Source organism: Gymnogyps californianus, chromosome 2 (assembly GCF_018139145.2).
Source record: "Gymnogyps californianus isolate 813 chromosome 2, ASM1813914v2, whole genome shotgun sequence".
Taxonomy (NCBI): Eukaryota; Metazoa; Chordata; class Aves; order Accipitriformes; family Cathartidae; genus Gymnogyps; species Gymnogyps californianus.
In genome coordinates this window covers 401,507-418,407 of record NC_059472.1, presented here as the reverse complement: position 1 = coordinate 418,407, position 16,901 = coordinate 401,507, and the positions used below count along the sequence as shown (strand labels likewise).

Here is a 16,901-nt window from a genome sequence, read left to right as displayed (position 1 = left end):
GCTAAATACACTAAGAGCTCAATACACTCACCTGCAGGGACAAGATAATCACTGTTCAACAATTCTGAATGAAATCACTTGTGAAACTGCAAGTCTGACAAGCATGGATTTTTAATTGACTTTTTTAATTGGGTGGCAGTTCATGTCTAAAAAATAGCTAATATATTCTTAAAAATCAAGAAGCAGGCAAAAATAATTTGAGCAGCAGAGCTATCAGTCTGTTCAATTTCAATAGGACAAATATTCACAGATGAATATAATTAAAACAAAAATAAATAGAAAAGATTAAAATGGAACAGGTGCAATGAAGATTAATCCAATATCCTCCTTTGATAATATAAATAATTTTTGAAACAAAGGAACTGCATAGATTTGTCTGAGACTTCAAAGATCAGTTTTGTGACCAACCTTGCTTAACATTTTCATTGCCAAATTTGACTCAGAAACCAGGAAGGTGTGAATAAAATTTGTGAATGGCAAAGACCAGAATACAGATTCACAGAAATGCAGAGTTGTCCGAGACCTCTGCAAATTACTTCATTCATCCCACTCCACTGAATGGGGACAAGCATTGTCAAAATTCAAAATAGTTTGGAATATCATCCTGGAATGACAGGTTGATTTGAGGACAATGAAAATAATTTAATTTAACAGTGCAAAATACAAGGTGATCTACTTCAGGATCAGTAATTGTTTCTTAAACCACAATACATCAGCTAGAGACTATGAAGCTGGAGAAATCATCTGTGTACAAGATACAATCTGACTCATGAACTTAGGTCATCTGGTGGGTCGCAGATGCCAGAGACAAGTTCCACTTCCTTTTCATCCTGGACTTAGCTAACAACTTCCCTGAGCTTCTACTGACAGTCATCTAACTCCGAGTAAATCAGTCTATGAAGCTAAAATGGCCAAAAATCAACCCTACAAACAGTAAAGAAAGACTTGTGACCCATATTAATTTACCAAACCAGATCAATATGAGGCCAGATGAGCACTAACGCAGGACAAGTTAGACAGAGGGAGGACAGGATTAGCTTAGATATTATACGAAGTTGCTGTCACAAGTCACTGCAGAATAGCCATAGCTCCCAGTATATAGCACGATTATGAAAAAGGTGAGTGTGACCTATTGACATGTAAGGAAAGGTACTGTCAATTAAGATTCAGAAAGAAAGAAAGAAAAAAAAAGAAACAAACCCACCCACAGTAGAAAGAAATCTGTGAAACAGGATATCTCATCTGCATCAGAGATGTGCCAGCAAGAATTCAGATAGGAACAGGGAAAAAGGAAAGCAGTAAGATGATTAAGAGAACAGAGGGTCTTTCCAAACACGAGGTGTCAAAGGGGACGGTGTTTTGCTTCTTTAGTTTAGTAAATGAAGTGATAGTATGATTGTCTATAACAGACAGCTCCAGAGATCTCACATAACTGGAGTGCTGCCATGCATGGATACAAGCTCTTCAGGAAGGACCGGCAGGGAAGACAGCATGGGCGATGCCTCAACAGCATGCTGAACATAGGTCAGGACAATGCCTTTGCAGAGCAAGGGCTGGCCATGTACTGGGCTGCTGGAGTGCAGCCAGCAGGTCCAGGGAAGCAATCCTTCCTCTCTATGCAGCACCTACAAGAGCAGTGTGCCCAGTTTGGGGCTCCCCAGTACAAGAACGCCACTAACAAACTGCAGCATGTCAAGTGGAAGACCATCAAAATGATTTAGGGGGCTGCAGGACTTGACATTTGAAAACATGCTCAGAAGGCTGTGCTTGTTCAGTCTGGAAAAGAGGAGGCTCAGGAGAGGGGGATCTAATTCCTGTATTCAGCTTCCTAGAGGGGGGTTACAGAGCACAAGGTCAGACTTCTCAGAGGTGCACAGCAAAAGGATGAGAGGCAACAGACAAGTTACCATAAAAGGATTTCTGATAAAACATATCGGAAAAAAAACTCTTCACAGCAGAGATGGCCATACACCGGAAGAGATTGCCCACAGTGGCCTCAAAATCTCCATTTTTGGAAATTCAGAACTCAAGTGGACTGGGCCTGAGCAACCTCATACAACTTCAAAGGTTGCCCTGTTTTGCATGGAGGACCGAGGCAGATGACCTCCAGAGGCCTCATCTAGCCTAAATGGTTCCATGATTCGAATACACGGAGGGGAGAAGGAATAGTTCCAATTAAGTTAAAGGTCAAAATCTAATAAAAAATTCCTCAGAACAGGCTTAGCCTGGCCCTGGACTCTGGAATTTCAGAGAGTTTCTTTATATCAGAACAGCACAGTTAGACAACTGCATCCCACTGTTCGGGAAGAATAACAGCAACATGAAATTCAATGAGCTTTCAGGACTTGATTTGTTTATGGATGGGACTCTGCAGGATGACCGTCCGCAACATGAATAGACTCCAACTTCCAAGGGGACCTCAATATGTCCCTCCTTTATGACAGCTTTCTTTGGAGGAAACAAGTCACTACCTCCTTCCTATTCTCACACTTCCCTTGCTCACCTGCAATGCTCAATCTTCTGTTTGTACTACTGTTTGTGTAACATTCCCCCCAGCCAGCACTAGTTACCTGTGTCTCGAGCAGAGGGTGCGACAAGGGCACTGCTGCAAAGGTCTTGTACGCTTGCTTGACATTGATGGGGATCTCGTCAGGAGAGGGTGGTGAAGGTGGCTTTTGCTACAGGAACAAAGACAGAAGGTAAACACAACCACAGATGTTATGAAAAACCAAACATGGAGGAAACACAGCACAACTCTCAGCCTGCAAAGCCTGAAGAGTGGAATATGTAAGGGACAGCTCCTGCAGCCTTGGGCAGAAACATGAGCAGCGTATTGTATACATGCTATATACAGCAGCACACATATCACAGCTTCATTTTAGTTCTTGGATGGTGGAAGAATGATACTTCTGGTGGTACAGATCCTCACTGACTTGACCAGAATTTTGTGAGTGATCTCTTGGCCACGGGGCCATATTGCTGTCACAGTCCTTAAGGATCTCCACTCAATTGAACTAGCATGTGCCCACTTGAATCAGTGGGCTTTTGGGGCTGGAATAAGACAGCTATACAGTTGACTCTGACCCCTACTTAGGACTGAACAAGCCACATTTAGTTTATCAGAAAATTAAAGATAAGCCCTGGCCTTATCTGGCATTTCTGACTAAAGGGGCCTTCCTCATGGGAAGGGATCTATTACTCTCATTTGATTTTTGCAGTGGCTATTGTACTTCTGTTTATAAAATAACCAGTGTGTACGTCTACGTACTTCAAGGTAACTACTAATGGTCACAGTCTCCTAAATCAAAGTGGCAACCCATTCAGGGATCTATAATCTGGAGCAGACCTGCCTTTGATCTCAAATTTTCCCTTCACAGAATTCCACTTACTCAGAAACATCTGTTGAGGTCCAAGAGGACCCTCCTACTGCTTGTCACTTGTCTTTGCTGGTCTTTTCCTCACCTATCTTCCCCGTGACCCCTCCTATCCCATTCAGGGAGGAAGAAGAGTTAGGATGACCTGCTCAAAGCATCACAGAAATGAATGGGAGTAGGGGGGAAATGACACCACCACCTTCCTTTCTACTAGAAACCAAATCCCCTTTAGTTGCTTCATTCCTTCAATCCCTCTAGCTGCACTAACTCAGTTTCAGGTGTTTGTGGCTTTTCTTTGTCCTGGACTGAGGCTAAATTATGTTGTTTGATGGTGCTCCCTTCTGCATAGGCTAAAGAATAGCACATCAAGATCAGAAGAGATTGTAAAATATGTGAATCTTGGCCAATTACATGGAATATATATAGCTGTTTGTCTGCAAATCAGGTCTCTAATTTGGTATCATGTCATACAAGCTTCAGTAAAAAGAGAAGGGCTATATTGCAGGTATACAAGTCTTCTGTCATGACAAAGACCTAAATACCTGCATCTTTCTCTCCCATCAACATACAGCCCAGGGAGTATGAATCTTTCAAAACCAATCATTTTGCAAATCATAAAACTTGTTATCAGCAGGATGGTATTGGCTCTTGCTCCAAGATGCAAGACATTGATAGACAAAGGTTCTGAAAGATTTATGCCTCAACAGAACACAACACCTCATAAGTAAGGATCTAAAACTGTAACTGCTCTAGGGATTTCAGCCACAATAGTTTCAACAATGCTAACTTCTTGAATGGGTAAGTGAAGACACAAGGCAGGCTGGTGAGGCTCATCTATGTCAGAAAAATGAATGGGATGCACTGACCGTGACTACTTGTGAAGAGTATGAGTTCTTACCCAGGGCATCCAGACTGATGCATAAACAAGACCAGCCTTAGCTAAGGCATGTGATCTTTAAACTACAAAACCACCACTGGGAGAGTGTGTTCAGCCTACCCACCAGAAAAAGTGGCACTATAGCAACCTAGGGCAGATAGACATAGCTTTGCAAGAAGGAACTGCAGGCCACTTACAGAGTTCTGGATATTGAAGCACAGCTCAGGTTGCTGGAAGGGATTGGGGCTGTCCCCGTCCTCCGAATTATGTGAGGCAGCATTTTGTCGCACTCGGGAAAGAGGCTGAATGACGCCTGGCTTGGTCTGCTTGTGTCAATACCACACAACAGGGGGAAAGGCAGAGGAAGGGGGGGGCGGGGAGAGAAAGAGAGAGAGAGGAGAGAAATGAGCAGTTAGGGCAGCAAGATGTCTCTGCCATGCAAGTGAATAAGACAAATCCATGCACCTGAGCTCAATTCCTCAGCTGCGCTGCTGACTCCAGCTACCAGACTGGGACGGAGAGCTACTGAAGCAAACACCAAACAATGCCTCTGGTGCAAGTATTTTGGTCATGACAGAAGGCCAGGACACAAGGAAGAATCTGCCATACAAGTAGCAGCTGCAAGGGCCAGAGGGGTATGGCATGAGTATGTCAAAGCTTGGAGAATGTAAGCATCATGAATGGAAGATGCAGTAGGGAAACATCAGCCAGGAATGGGTATTGGCAAAAGCTGGGAATGAATGCAGACATAAGAGCAGAGACAAGAGTCTGAGATTTGACCTAGATCACTGTTGGATGCTGTGTGGAAGTGCATAAAACGTCTAATACTAAAGAGAGTAGAAGCAGGAATTGAGTAAGCCAGCAAAAACTACATGAGTGAAAGCTGCAAGGGTAAACAGGAATAAAAGCTCCAAAAAACACTTGCATCAAGTTGCATCAAGTTTTCAAATTGACAATATTTAAGACTTAGTGCACTTGTACAAACTTGAGGTATAGTGGAGGACTGAAGAAGACAGAATAAGAGCCAACAGTGAGACTTGCAGGGCTGGAAGTGAGCACACATAGAAGGAAGAGGCAAGCTCTATGTGCTGGAGAATGCATGGGGACACTACAATGAGGTCTCATGGCAGATGTACTTACCGATTTACTGTCATCCTGCGATGTGATGAAGTTAATGGAAGCCTGAAAACAGAAATACAGGTGTAAATCTGGAGTCCATACAGGAAGCCTTTAGTTTACCCTGCTCCATACAAAAAGCAATACAAAACTCCCAATCCCTCCCCTGCCCCGCTGCCTGCCCTGTACAGGGAAAAGCCCCCAAGTCCCGTACTAACCCCCGCCATACCTTCTTCTTCATGTGAGGAGCAGTCCAGAGCCCACCCACAAGAGCTTCTCCCAGTTCCTCTGCTATGTGAAGAGGCACTCACAACTCTCTCTGCACATCTCCAGGCACTGACCCCCACCCTCCCCCTCTCTGCTCCGGCTCAGCTGGTCCTGGCCCTTGTTTACATCCCCTGCCCTCTGCACTTGCTACTGAGCTTGAGCAAAGCCATCAGCACCACAACTTCTCTGCAAGGAAGCGTTCACAGATGCCATCTCAGCAGTGGCTAGCAGGGAACAGCCTCTCGTGCCTCAGCCTGCCGCCCCGGGCGCTGATCTCTGCAGCTAGCCCTCGGTGCGCACCAAGCCCAAGAGCCGGGGAATGCAGAGCCGGAGGAAGGGGCAAAGAGCAGCGGTGCTGGGTGAGAGCAGCACGGAGCAGCAGCGCACACTGCACACCAACAGGCACTTACAAAGCGGGTCTCCCTGCCTGACAGGTGAGCAGGCCGAGGGGCTGCAGGCGTCTGGAGAGGGGCAATGCCAGGGAGGATCATCAGGGGAGAGAATGGGAGAGAAAACGAAGAGACCGGGTTTTCCGCGTGAGAGGCTGAGACAAGCACCTTTCTCAGCACACAGAACGCAGTTACCCAGAGCTGTCAACGTCCCCACGCAGCTACTTGCTGCCTGCCGCGGAGAAAGCCCCTCTGCCCTCCTTGGCACACACACCAACCCACCACAAACACCTCCTTCCTCCCCCTGCCTGCTTCCTCCCCCACCAGAAGCTTGCAGAACTCAAGGCCAGGCAAGACCATCATGATGCCAGCCTCAGGACAAAGGATTCAACTTCCCTCAGTAATTCTCTGAGAGCTCTGAAATAAGCCTATAAATTCTGGCTGGACTACAAGATGTCAAAACCACAGAATTTACATTAAAAATAGATGGCAGCAGACAATTAGAGATGCAATTCCTTGGAACTTCTACTCCAGATCAACAACCTGAAGGTCAAGTCTCCTGAATCCCCAGAAAATGTACAAGCCACAAGGCTAGTTATTGCCCTGTATCCTTCAGTATTATCTGTTGGACCTGTTCCATTTTGTATAACATTCATTGTCCAGAGAGAACTAAATCTACCAGATACAGCCTTACCTGAACATGGAGGAGACTGCTGCGGAAGGCTCTGGTCCAAAAAGTACTAAATCATGTAAATGTGACACAAAGCTCATGTACAGAATGCAGGGTCGAGAATGCCACTAGCAAGACTAATGGCTCAGCATTGCGACACCAAGGCATCTTCAAGAACAACTGCCAGAGTCAATAATTTGTAACAGCCATAGACCAAGTAAGGAAAAAAGGCTATCAAAATGACACACAGACTAGATCTCAGAAATGAAAGTAGTGAGCAAACCTGCTGAAGACCTTAAAAGGCTAAAATAAAGGACAAAGTAATGAAATTGGCTATAAATGCTTTAAGAAATTAATAGAATCTCTCATGGCATATGCATCTCTGAACAGAGAGATAAAAGCAAAAAGAAAAAAGCTGTATAGATTATTCAATATGTTGCTCAAGCTACAGAGAATTCATGATACAAAAAACCTGAAGCGATAGACTAGACTACAAATTACAGCAAGTGCTACATAACAGGGAATTTGAAACATCCAACTTAAAATTGGAAAGGCAAATGTCTGCATCTGCAAAAACGCTCCTGGGGCGCTCTTAACTCCATAGAATGCATTAGTGAGACCTTGCTTATTCTTCTCAGAGGCCACAGAGGAGAGAGTGAACAGTTTCACCTGGAAAGTTTCCACTGTCAGAGCAGTGACTGCTATGAGAAGACAAAGCAGTCACTGTTGCCACAGAAGTGGATAATGACAAACCATTAGACTCTAAAGACAAAAAAAATTATCATTGAGCAAGTCCATTTCAAGTTAGAAGAGCAGATGCCATTATAGCCAGAGGGTTGCTTGTCGCAAGGACATTGGCACTGAGCCTCCAATGCCAAAACACTGATAAACAAAAACATCAGAGCTACTATGAAAGTTTCCTATGACAAATTGAAACAAGGGACATTCCATCCAAATACAAGTTTTAAATAAAAAAATAAAATAAAAAAAAAAAATCACAATGAGAGTAGTCAAATATTGGAGCTGGCATCTAGAAAGATGTAGACTTTCCATCTCTAGATGTGTTCAGAATTTAACTGGACATGGCCTTGAGTAACCTGATCTAATTGGACCTGCTCTCAGTGTGGTCTTAGACCAGACCTTCCATCCTAAATCATTCTATGAGCAGCTACATGGCCACCCTTTGGGATCTGGTCATCTTTTTCAACTGAGAACTGAGGATCTTTAACGACAGAGCAAATTAGTATCTAGATCTCTTTCTATTGTAGAATGAAGCGTACCATCCCCACCCCATTCCTTCTAGATAGAAAGAACCCAATCTCAAAGAAAATTTGCACTTGTGGTAAAAGGAAAACTTACAGACAAACAGCCCAAAATAAACCTCTAATCAGTATGCAACTGCTGTCAGAAAAGCAAATAAATAAACATGTGCAGCTGGAACAGAAAGCATTGGAATAGTATTACTATAATGAATAGTATCTTTTTCTAATCTTATTGTGTCCCTTGTGGTCACTCAATTTCAAAGGATCTAAGAACTGAGGGAGATGCAAGATAGGCCAAGGAAGCAATAGAAGATGGACTGAACTGTTGCTCACTATGGCTCCACTGTCCTATTCGCTGCTCCCAGCCACATGGTCCTGACCCTTCTCCTGAGTCAGTGTTAATTGTCCCCTCACCCCAAGATGATGCAATTCATCTCACTAAGCTGAACTAACCCAGCGAAAAAGCAGACAGTTTTTGTCCAGCTTAGAGAACTGAAATGACTCAGCTAAAGATCAGGGAAGTGCCAGAGCTAGTGGGACCAAATAGTTGGAGAGCCGTTGCACTCCAAAAGGAATGCAACAGACACAAAATGACTAAGGATAGAGTACAAAGTACAATTTTCACTTCATTCCAGCCCCCGAATATAAAAACCAATAACATGTAATGACTGCGAAGGGAAAATTTTAAAAAATCCATTTAAGAGTATTTAACTTCAAAAGGCTCAACTTGTGAAACCTACTGCCACAGGATGAAAAGTGAAAGCAAAGACTTAGCAAGATTTAAAAGAAAAGATCAAAGTTGATACGAGAAATAAGAATGGCTAGCGAGACTAGGTAAAGCTTCCCAAAAAAACCCCCAACCCAAACCCCCAAAAGTTACAAGAAATAAAGAAACTTCCCATTTCAGAGTGAAAGCTGGCCTCTAACCAAAGAGTTCTAGAAAATCATTCCCTAAGTGTAGGCTAACCTATAATTGTCTGCTGCAGGATCCTTCAATTTTCTTCCGAACAGCTGATGCGGGTTGCCAGCAGCGTGACAAACAGAACTAGGGATCTCTCTGGGAGACTGAGTAGCACTGGTTTACAGACCTGAGATGATTCTCCAAATCCTGACTTCTCCACTTCTTCCGACATACCAATTGCCAGAATTAAATAGTCTCTGTATAAGGCACTGGTGAGGCCATTCTCAAAGAAGACAGACAACTACCATTTTGTAGTCACTCTAGGTACTCCTCTGCTCATTACCCTGCAAATTAAGTTACCCCTCAGAGCAGTAACTTTCCACTGAGCTTATGACTAGCTAATCATACTCCTGGGTCTCTGAGACATTTTGAAAGAGCAGAGCTCTTCCCCTCGTTCTCTAGTTGCCTCCTGTGATGGATACCCCTCCACCTCAAAGGTATCACTCTCAAGGATGGAAATCATACTCAGCTTCCGCTGCCCTTCTGCCCTGGTGCCATCTTGCCCTGGAAGCATGCCTCCCGGCCTTTCCCGTATTGCCTGTCCTGGGAGCAGTCTCACCTGCTGATTACTAGGAGAATAGGGGGTTTCACGCCTGGAATTTCCTGTCCCAGACTCGCCTGCAGGAGCCTGAAAGAGAGAAGACAAAGCTAGATAGTTACTGTACAGCAGCAACTTCCATACCTCTCCCTTAGCAGTGAGACCAGGAGGCAAGGGAGACCACTGACATCCAGCCCGAGGCCAACTATGGGCCACCTCACCATGAGAGAGCAGAGTTAGCATAGGGCCCAACAGCAGCTGTCACACGGTAGCATCTTGCAAAAAGCGCTAGAAACAGCAAGGGAATGACATTAAACATTGGAACTGAGATCACATCCAAACGCCCTGCAAGGCCAATTGAATGAGGTTAAAGTCTTCTGCCTTGTAAGACATTCTTGGAAATCCTTTTCCCCTAACTTCTCTTTAGCCCTCAGACTGGGCTACAGTCTAGGCAAACCTCCTGTTGTATAGATACTGAGCAAAAAAAGCCACTCCCAACCGAAAGGGGACAAGATTAATCCCCAGCCACATCCATTGCTGTCGGCCTACTGGTAAGACCTTTATGAGTAGCCCAGAGCATAGGAAAGACAGGGCTCTCACCCCTTCCACAGGAACCTATGATCACCAACGCTCAGGCTGAGCCAGCCTACAGCCAGCCCCAACAGCTACAACAAGAGAGCAGAGTCCCAATGACTACCTGCAGTCTGTCCACAGGATTAAGGAACACAATTTTAAAAGTATTTTAGATGCCTAAAGATGGAAACAGGTCATTTGGGATTTAGAGAACTGTTTATGCAAATCCCAGGTTCCGCAATCATTAACACCATACCCATGCACTAGTGAATCATGTTAATTTGATTCAAGTCAGCCTTGGGCAATGGTATTTCTACTGACCAAGCCAGGAGATGTGATCTGAAGTTTATATTGGAGCACAGAAAACATCTGATCCTTCTTAGAACTGTAATGACAGAGAATGTGGCAGTACCAACCGATCTACTTCCATGCCTCCACTGCAAAGAGCGTTCTTGCTTACCCTGCTTCTGGCTACTGCTATCCAAGTCTTCCTATGTGCCAGCACATGCAGCTTACCAATCCCCAAGGAATGACCTGTTGTACAATACCGTTTTTCAGGGACTTCAGCTCCCTAACACAGCTGACACACGACTGCTCCAGTTCTGGTGTCAGCACACAGGAGAACACGCAGACGGGGGAACTGATCTCTTTTGACCGCAACGTGGAATTAGATTAGCTCCAGCTAACTGTGATGCCCACCCTCCAGACTGATGATAGCTGATCTGGCATAAAGTCTACCTTCAAAAAGGGTCAGTGCTTTGTGACCACTGCTTTTTTGATCTTTCGAACTCTGAAGTTGGATGTTGATAATGTCCAAACCTCAGCCTTTGACTTTTAATACACTGAGAGGTTACAGAGATTCAACTACATGCCCTGCTCTATGCTTATCTGCCTACACATCTGTGAAAAACAAATTCTCACCAAGGAACTAGGCTAAAAACATCTAAGAGAAATACAGCTGGGTGTTGGTTTGTTTGTTTGTTTTTTCTTCTGTGTGGGGGGCCTGTTTGTTTGTGGTTGTTTTGCTTCTCTTGCTTTTCAGACCTCCCAAAAGGCCGAGAAAGGAAGAAGGGGAGAGTGGCGTGGTGCTAATCTGGAACATAATATCTTTGGGTCTAGTCCTTGCTCTGCCACAGGTTTCCTGTGCAACAGTGAGAAAGTTAAATAGAAACAGATTTCCCAGAGCAGAAAGCAAAGTTCTCCCTTGAAATCTGAAAGTCTAGATACACTGAAATGTGTCACTTCAAGGAACAGCATGCTCCTGGCCTGTAGATTAACTACGTCAGCTGCACTGCCTCTTAGTTTTCAGACGTCTAAAAACGGCTGTGTTTGTTCAGGCCCAGATACATAATTGTGACACCACCACCACCATTCCTCTACGAGCCCTGCCAACTCCCCACTCACAACCACAGCAGACAGGGAACGCCGCTGCTCCTAGCCTGACTCTTGCCCACCCAGAGAGACATCGGGCAAGTCGCCTGACATCACTGCCTCCCCTCAAAGAGAGGCTCAGCAGCATGCACACTTGGCAATAACTGGGGTACATTAGTGGCTGGAAGACAATTCACTGACCGTCAGTGACTGACAGCCTCTGCACACAACACTGGAGAAGCACATGTGTTAGGTGGGACCAGTCCCCGCATAGGCCTCGTGCTGCCTGGCATCTGGGGTCCAGTGCATGCACAGGGGTTTAGTAGAATGCAGGTGGCCTTAACTGCGTGATTGCATGCCACACACAGCATGCCGTGGGACTGCTTGCCTTGGAGTAAAGGTTGGTCTTCAGCACTCCCCCCCTGCCATAGCCCAGGGGCGGGCCCCCCAGGCAAGCCTTGCCTGCTGCTTTCCCCTTACGGTTAGCCACCACAAAGGGGTTCTCACTGAAGAGGATCGGCTGAGAGTCAATCATACACTCTTGCTCTGGCGTCTTTGGCATCTGGTCCTGGGACAAAAGGCAACCCGTGGGATCCTGCTTGTCTAGCTGGGGCTTTTCTGCCCTGCTCGTGCACTTGTCAGGTGATGCAGGGTCCTGAGGAAGGCCAGCCATGCTTCCGATGATGGGGCCTGCAGCTGTTTCTGGGTATGAATCCCGGCTGTCCTGTGCCACTGGCAGAGACAGCATAGCGCAGTCGCCCTCCATTCTGGAGCTGGCCTTATTATACTGAACAGGCTGAGAGGAAAACAAAAGGATCAGAAAGAAATAAGGAGAACAGAGTAAAGGAGAGGAGGGAGAAAATACAGAGCAGCTGCGGATGCTGAAGGACAGGGGAGAGAAGAATTCCAGTACTAATGCCCACACAACCATCCCTTCCCTCTCTTCTACCGCCAATCCTGTGATCTCAAATGCTACTTCCAAGAGAGGACCTTGCTGTCAGCATGCAATACATACACCAAGTAGTTGACAGGTACAAGCACACTCCCCTGCACTTTTCCAGCTCTCATACACATTCCAGCCTGCACTTCAGCAGCTCACCAGTAACACTGCTGCTCTCTGGTAAAATTGATTGCCAAAACCTGCACAAGCACACATCCTCTCCCATCTCACTGCAGCACATCCTCAATTCAACTCCACCATCATATGGCCAAACATCAACTGTCTCACCCAAGCATACTTGCAAGTAGTTCCAGCACTGTCACGCAGAATAACACCTCTCACCTCGCTCCAGTGCATTTCCATACAGCTACACAGTTATCACCGTATCGCCTACCCCATGCATTTCCATCACACCTGCATGGGCAAACATGCTTTTATGGCCCCACTTCATCAAAATACACACCAACAAGTAACAGAGAGCTAAATAACAGCTAACAGAGCACAGATCCCTTTGAGCACTCTTACTGAAGGCAGGACTGAAACAGAGCTCCAGTTCTGCCTAGGCTCAACTGTACACATCCAAGATGAAGCACTGACCTTTCCACTTTTAATACTACAAAAGAGAGTTTGTTACCCCAGCCAAAGCGTTCTTCAGGGAAGCAGAGATAATCAGAGAGCAATGATCAAATCTCCTTCTATCCAAGTGCCTGCCAGGGAGCAGAAAGACCTCTTCTGCTCAGAGCACATTCTCCAGCTCCTGTGTCATGGCAGCATTCACAAAAATAGCTCTCAAGGGCTGGGTGGGCTGGTGACTACAATGGCAGCTGAGAGGCTCAGGAATTCGTGAGGCCCTCCCCTAACCCCTCAACCCCAACCCAACCTAAAGCAGTGGTTGGCAGAGCCCTGGCTCATATCATATTTCTTCAGACAGTGAAGCCTGTGCTACCCTTAGAAATTTTGCTATTGTAGCTATGTGACTTTCCAATGTAAAAAAACCCTACCAAAAAAACCCAAACAGAAAACCCCCAAATTCCAACCTTCTTTTCTCAGGGTGCCATAAACTACACTAGCAAGAGCTCTAGTGCACATAAAGTTATGCCAGGCAAAAAGTACCTTCAGGAACATTATTTGTTCATTGGGGATGCTGTACTGAAAACACGGCCAGCAAAGTGGGTTTGTCGGTCCTACAGCCAGGCCCCTCCGACACCACTGCCACTTCCCCTTGCCAAGCAGAGCAGCACAAACACGGACCAACCTGGGTTCCAGGTGAATCCCACCACCAAGGCCTACTTTGCTTCGCACAAAGGGAAAAAGTAAACAACACTTTTAGGGCAGTGTGGAGACGGGCATCTCACCAAGACCGCATGAAGTCTGATAGTCCATGGGGAGCCTCAATCCCTATTTTGTTCACAGACATGACTGGAACTGAGCTTCATCTACCCCTCGCTTTAATCTCCAGCGGCTTCTGCTGCAGCAGCATATTCCACTGCAGGACGCCTCGCTCCCTCTACTTCACAGTGGGCTATTTTTATCAGACAAGCAACGATTTCTATTTTGGGTAAGCAAAGGTTTTGGCAATGCAGTGTGCTTTTCCCAGCCTTGCCTCTGTCACTCTCCAGTCTAGCAGACAGGACAATCATGTTTTACCCTGCACCCTCCAAGGCAAATACAGAAGAAATGCATTTGCAGTTCTGATCCATCACTTTGCCCCAGGCACTGAAACAAATCTAATTTTAAATCTAATGAACAAGTACAGAGAAAGAATCAATGGCTAGAAATTGAAGGGAAATAGATTCAGACTAGAAAGTACAGATTGTTAATTAACTAACCATGGCAACACGCTACTGAGAGATGTAAAGTCTTCTCCATTTCTTATAGTCCAGAAAGAAAAACTAGATTTTATGTTTTGCTGCGGCTAGAGGCACTCATTCATGGGTATGGTTTTCAAGCCTGTACTATGCAGAAGACAGAGACTATAACAGCTCTTTTATTACTGCGATGGCTGTATCCAGACACTGTAGTGCACTGGGTACTCTGCAGACATCAAGTTACTGAGAAGCTGGCACAGCCGGAGGGCATCACTGAGACAAGCATTCTCATGCAGCTTTCAACTGGAATTTTTCAGTTGGGCTTTTAAAAGTATACAAACAAAACAGGCTTGCATCTCAGTAAGCCTTGTTAAATCTTGCTCACAAAAGGACCAATACACAGCAATACAGATTAATCCAAGACAGACAACCGTGCTGGTTTTGGCTGGGATAGAGTTAATTTCCTTCATAGTAGCTAGTATGGGGCTAGGTTTTGGATTTGTGCTGAAAACTGTTGATAACACAGGGATCTTTTCGTTACTGCTCAGCAGCGCTTACACAGAGTCAAGGCCTTTTCTGCTTCTCACCCCACCCCACCAGCAAGGAGGCTGGGGGTGCACAGGAATTTGGGAGGGGACACAGCTGGGACAGCTGACCCCAAGTGACCAAAGGCATATTCCAGACCACAGGACGTCATGCTCAGCATATAAAGCTGGGGGAAGAAGAAGGAAGCGGGGGGGACATTCGGAGTGATGGCATTTGTCTTCCCAAGTAACCGTTACACGTGATGGAGCCCTGCTTTCCTGGCAATGGCTGAACACCTGCCGGCCGATGGGAAGTGATGAATGAATTCCTTGTTTTGCTTTGCTTGCATGGCTTTTGCTTTACCTATTAAACTGTCTTTATCTCAACCCACGAGTGTTTTCACTTTTACTCTTCCAATTCTCTCCCCCTTTCCACCCGGAGGGAGTGAGCAAGCAGCTGTGTGGTGCTTAGTTGCTGGCTGGGGTTAAACCATGACAACAACCATCTGCCCCCTTCTTTAGGGGCAATTCTTGGGGAATCCTCATGACAAATTCCACCTGTAATCTACAGCAGTCACAACAGAGGTCTGCACCTCCTCCTGTTCAACACTGTGAAGAACACCAAGGCCCTGCAACTCCCTCGCAGGGAGCTACACGGCAACAAAAGATACGTAGACACTATTTAGAGGAGAATGTACGTGGTGAGAAAGTTGGCCTAGAGATAGGAAGAAAGAGAAAAATACTATGGGAACTGGGCAATAGCATTAGTCATCTTAATCCAGTCAGGCTGTCTGGAGATAGACAACCCGTTAATTGAACCGCATGCTTTTCTGCTGACTGGACTGATCCATGTCTGAGTCTTCCAGGCAGTCATCAAATAGGCTAGGTGCAGTTCCTGAAGGAATGCCAGAACCTTGCTGTCTTTGAAGCCCATATGTCCCTGTACTCATGATCAAGGCAGACATATTTTTTCAAACAGAGCAAAGATAGGGCTGGGCAAATGACAGCTGGAAAAAGATAAACATGGGCACCAATTGGCCCTTCCCCTGAAATGGGACATTTATAGATGCCGCCCATACACCCCGGCATTCCAGCGTGTTCAGCCCCACATTCCAGTGCCAGGCGTTCCTGGGCTGACAGGGACTGCTCAGGCACAAGTTCCCAAATGCTGCTCTGCTCTGGACGACACTAGGGCTGTCCAGCAAAGAGGCAGCTGCTTGCGTGGGGCTGGCTCTCCCCTTGTTTCCAGCTACTAAGTTACACTAAGAGATGCTAAAAATATATTAAACCTTTTCCTCATAACACTTTTCTGTGTGAACAGCCAGGAGAGAAAACCCAAAAGCTGGGGAGTATGGGAAGGAACAAAATGAGACAAAGCTGGAGACAAAGCAGGGCTCTAATCAATGTGAAAGCAGAAAAGCAAGAGGGCTTGAAGTCAACAAGAGGATAGATGAATAGGAGAGGAGACCTGTCTGGATGGAATGAGATGGAGACAGTAAAGGTAAAAAACATGATCCCGAAACAACGGAATGGGAATGCAGAATCTGATGATGACAGCAAAGGGTGGTCTTGCTCCAACAGGAGGAAAGAAACGGAGGTGAAGACTGAGGATGTGTGTGAAGGAGCAGGCAGAAACCCAGTGGAATAAGTATGATGCAGGGAAGATAAAACATGACCAAAGGAAGCAACGATGGAGAGGTGAGGTGAGATTTTAAACAACACAGGAGAGACAGATGGCTTTGTAATCTGTGAAGTTTGTGAAATCTGGATTTTCTCTTGGCTGAGCTGCCACTACATATCAGGGACTGAAATGCACATCACAGCCAGGAGTATCCAAGGCTGTATCAGGGCTAAGTCATGACATGCAATCACTGCCGCTTTGCCTTTTGCAGTTCTAGATGGATCTTGATTTTCTTTTCATACTTTTGGTATCAGCACCCTGCATCCCTCCTCCTTTCTAAACACCATCCCACAATTAATTTACAACTAAGCTGTGCACACAACACTGTCATCATCTGTGTCAGGAAGAATCTTCCCCCCCTCCTCTGCAGCTTTCAGTAGTTGCTTCCTTCCACGATAAATCCCTGCACTCTCCCATTCACATGTATCCTTCTCTCCTGCGGGGCTGTTCTTTCTTGCCTTGTTTGAGACACTTTCTTTTGCGTCTCGGCAATTACACAGGCCACTTCCCTTTCCAAAATGGAAAGTGACCTGGCTCTCTGCTCTCCTCA

At 45.7% G+C, this 16,901-nt stretch overlaps 1 protein-coding gene across 8 annotated transcripts in view; it reads right to left on the bottom strand.

Moving 5' to 3' along the window:
- SCRIB (scribble planar cell polarity protein) overlaps nt 1–16,901 on the bottom strand; it is a 113,728-nt gene that overhangs the window by 23,938 nt on the left and 72,889 nt on the right. For 2 of the 8 annotated variants that reach the window (XM_050915743.1, XM_050915746.1), the window contains 3 exons: nt 5,392–5,433; nt 4,449–4,574; nt 2,571–2,678 (listed from right to left, as the gene is read on the bottom strand). In XM_050915743.1, coding sequence (XP_050771700.1) covers nt 2,571–2,678; nt 4,449–4,574; nt 5,392–5,433 — 276 coding nt within the window. Of the gene's footprint in view, nt 1–2,570; nt 2,679–4,448; nt 4,578–5,391; nt 5,434–6,044; nt 6,096–9,475; nt 9,545–11,782; nt 12,195–16,901 lie in introns of all 8 variants that reach the window. The other 6 variants (XM_050915745.1, XM_050915747.1, XM_050915741.1 and 3 more) reach the window with 5 other exon arrangements.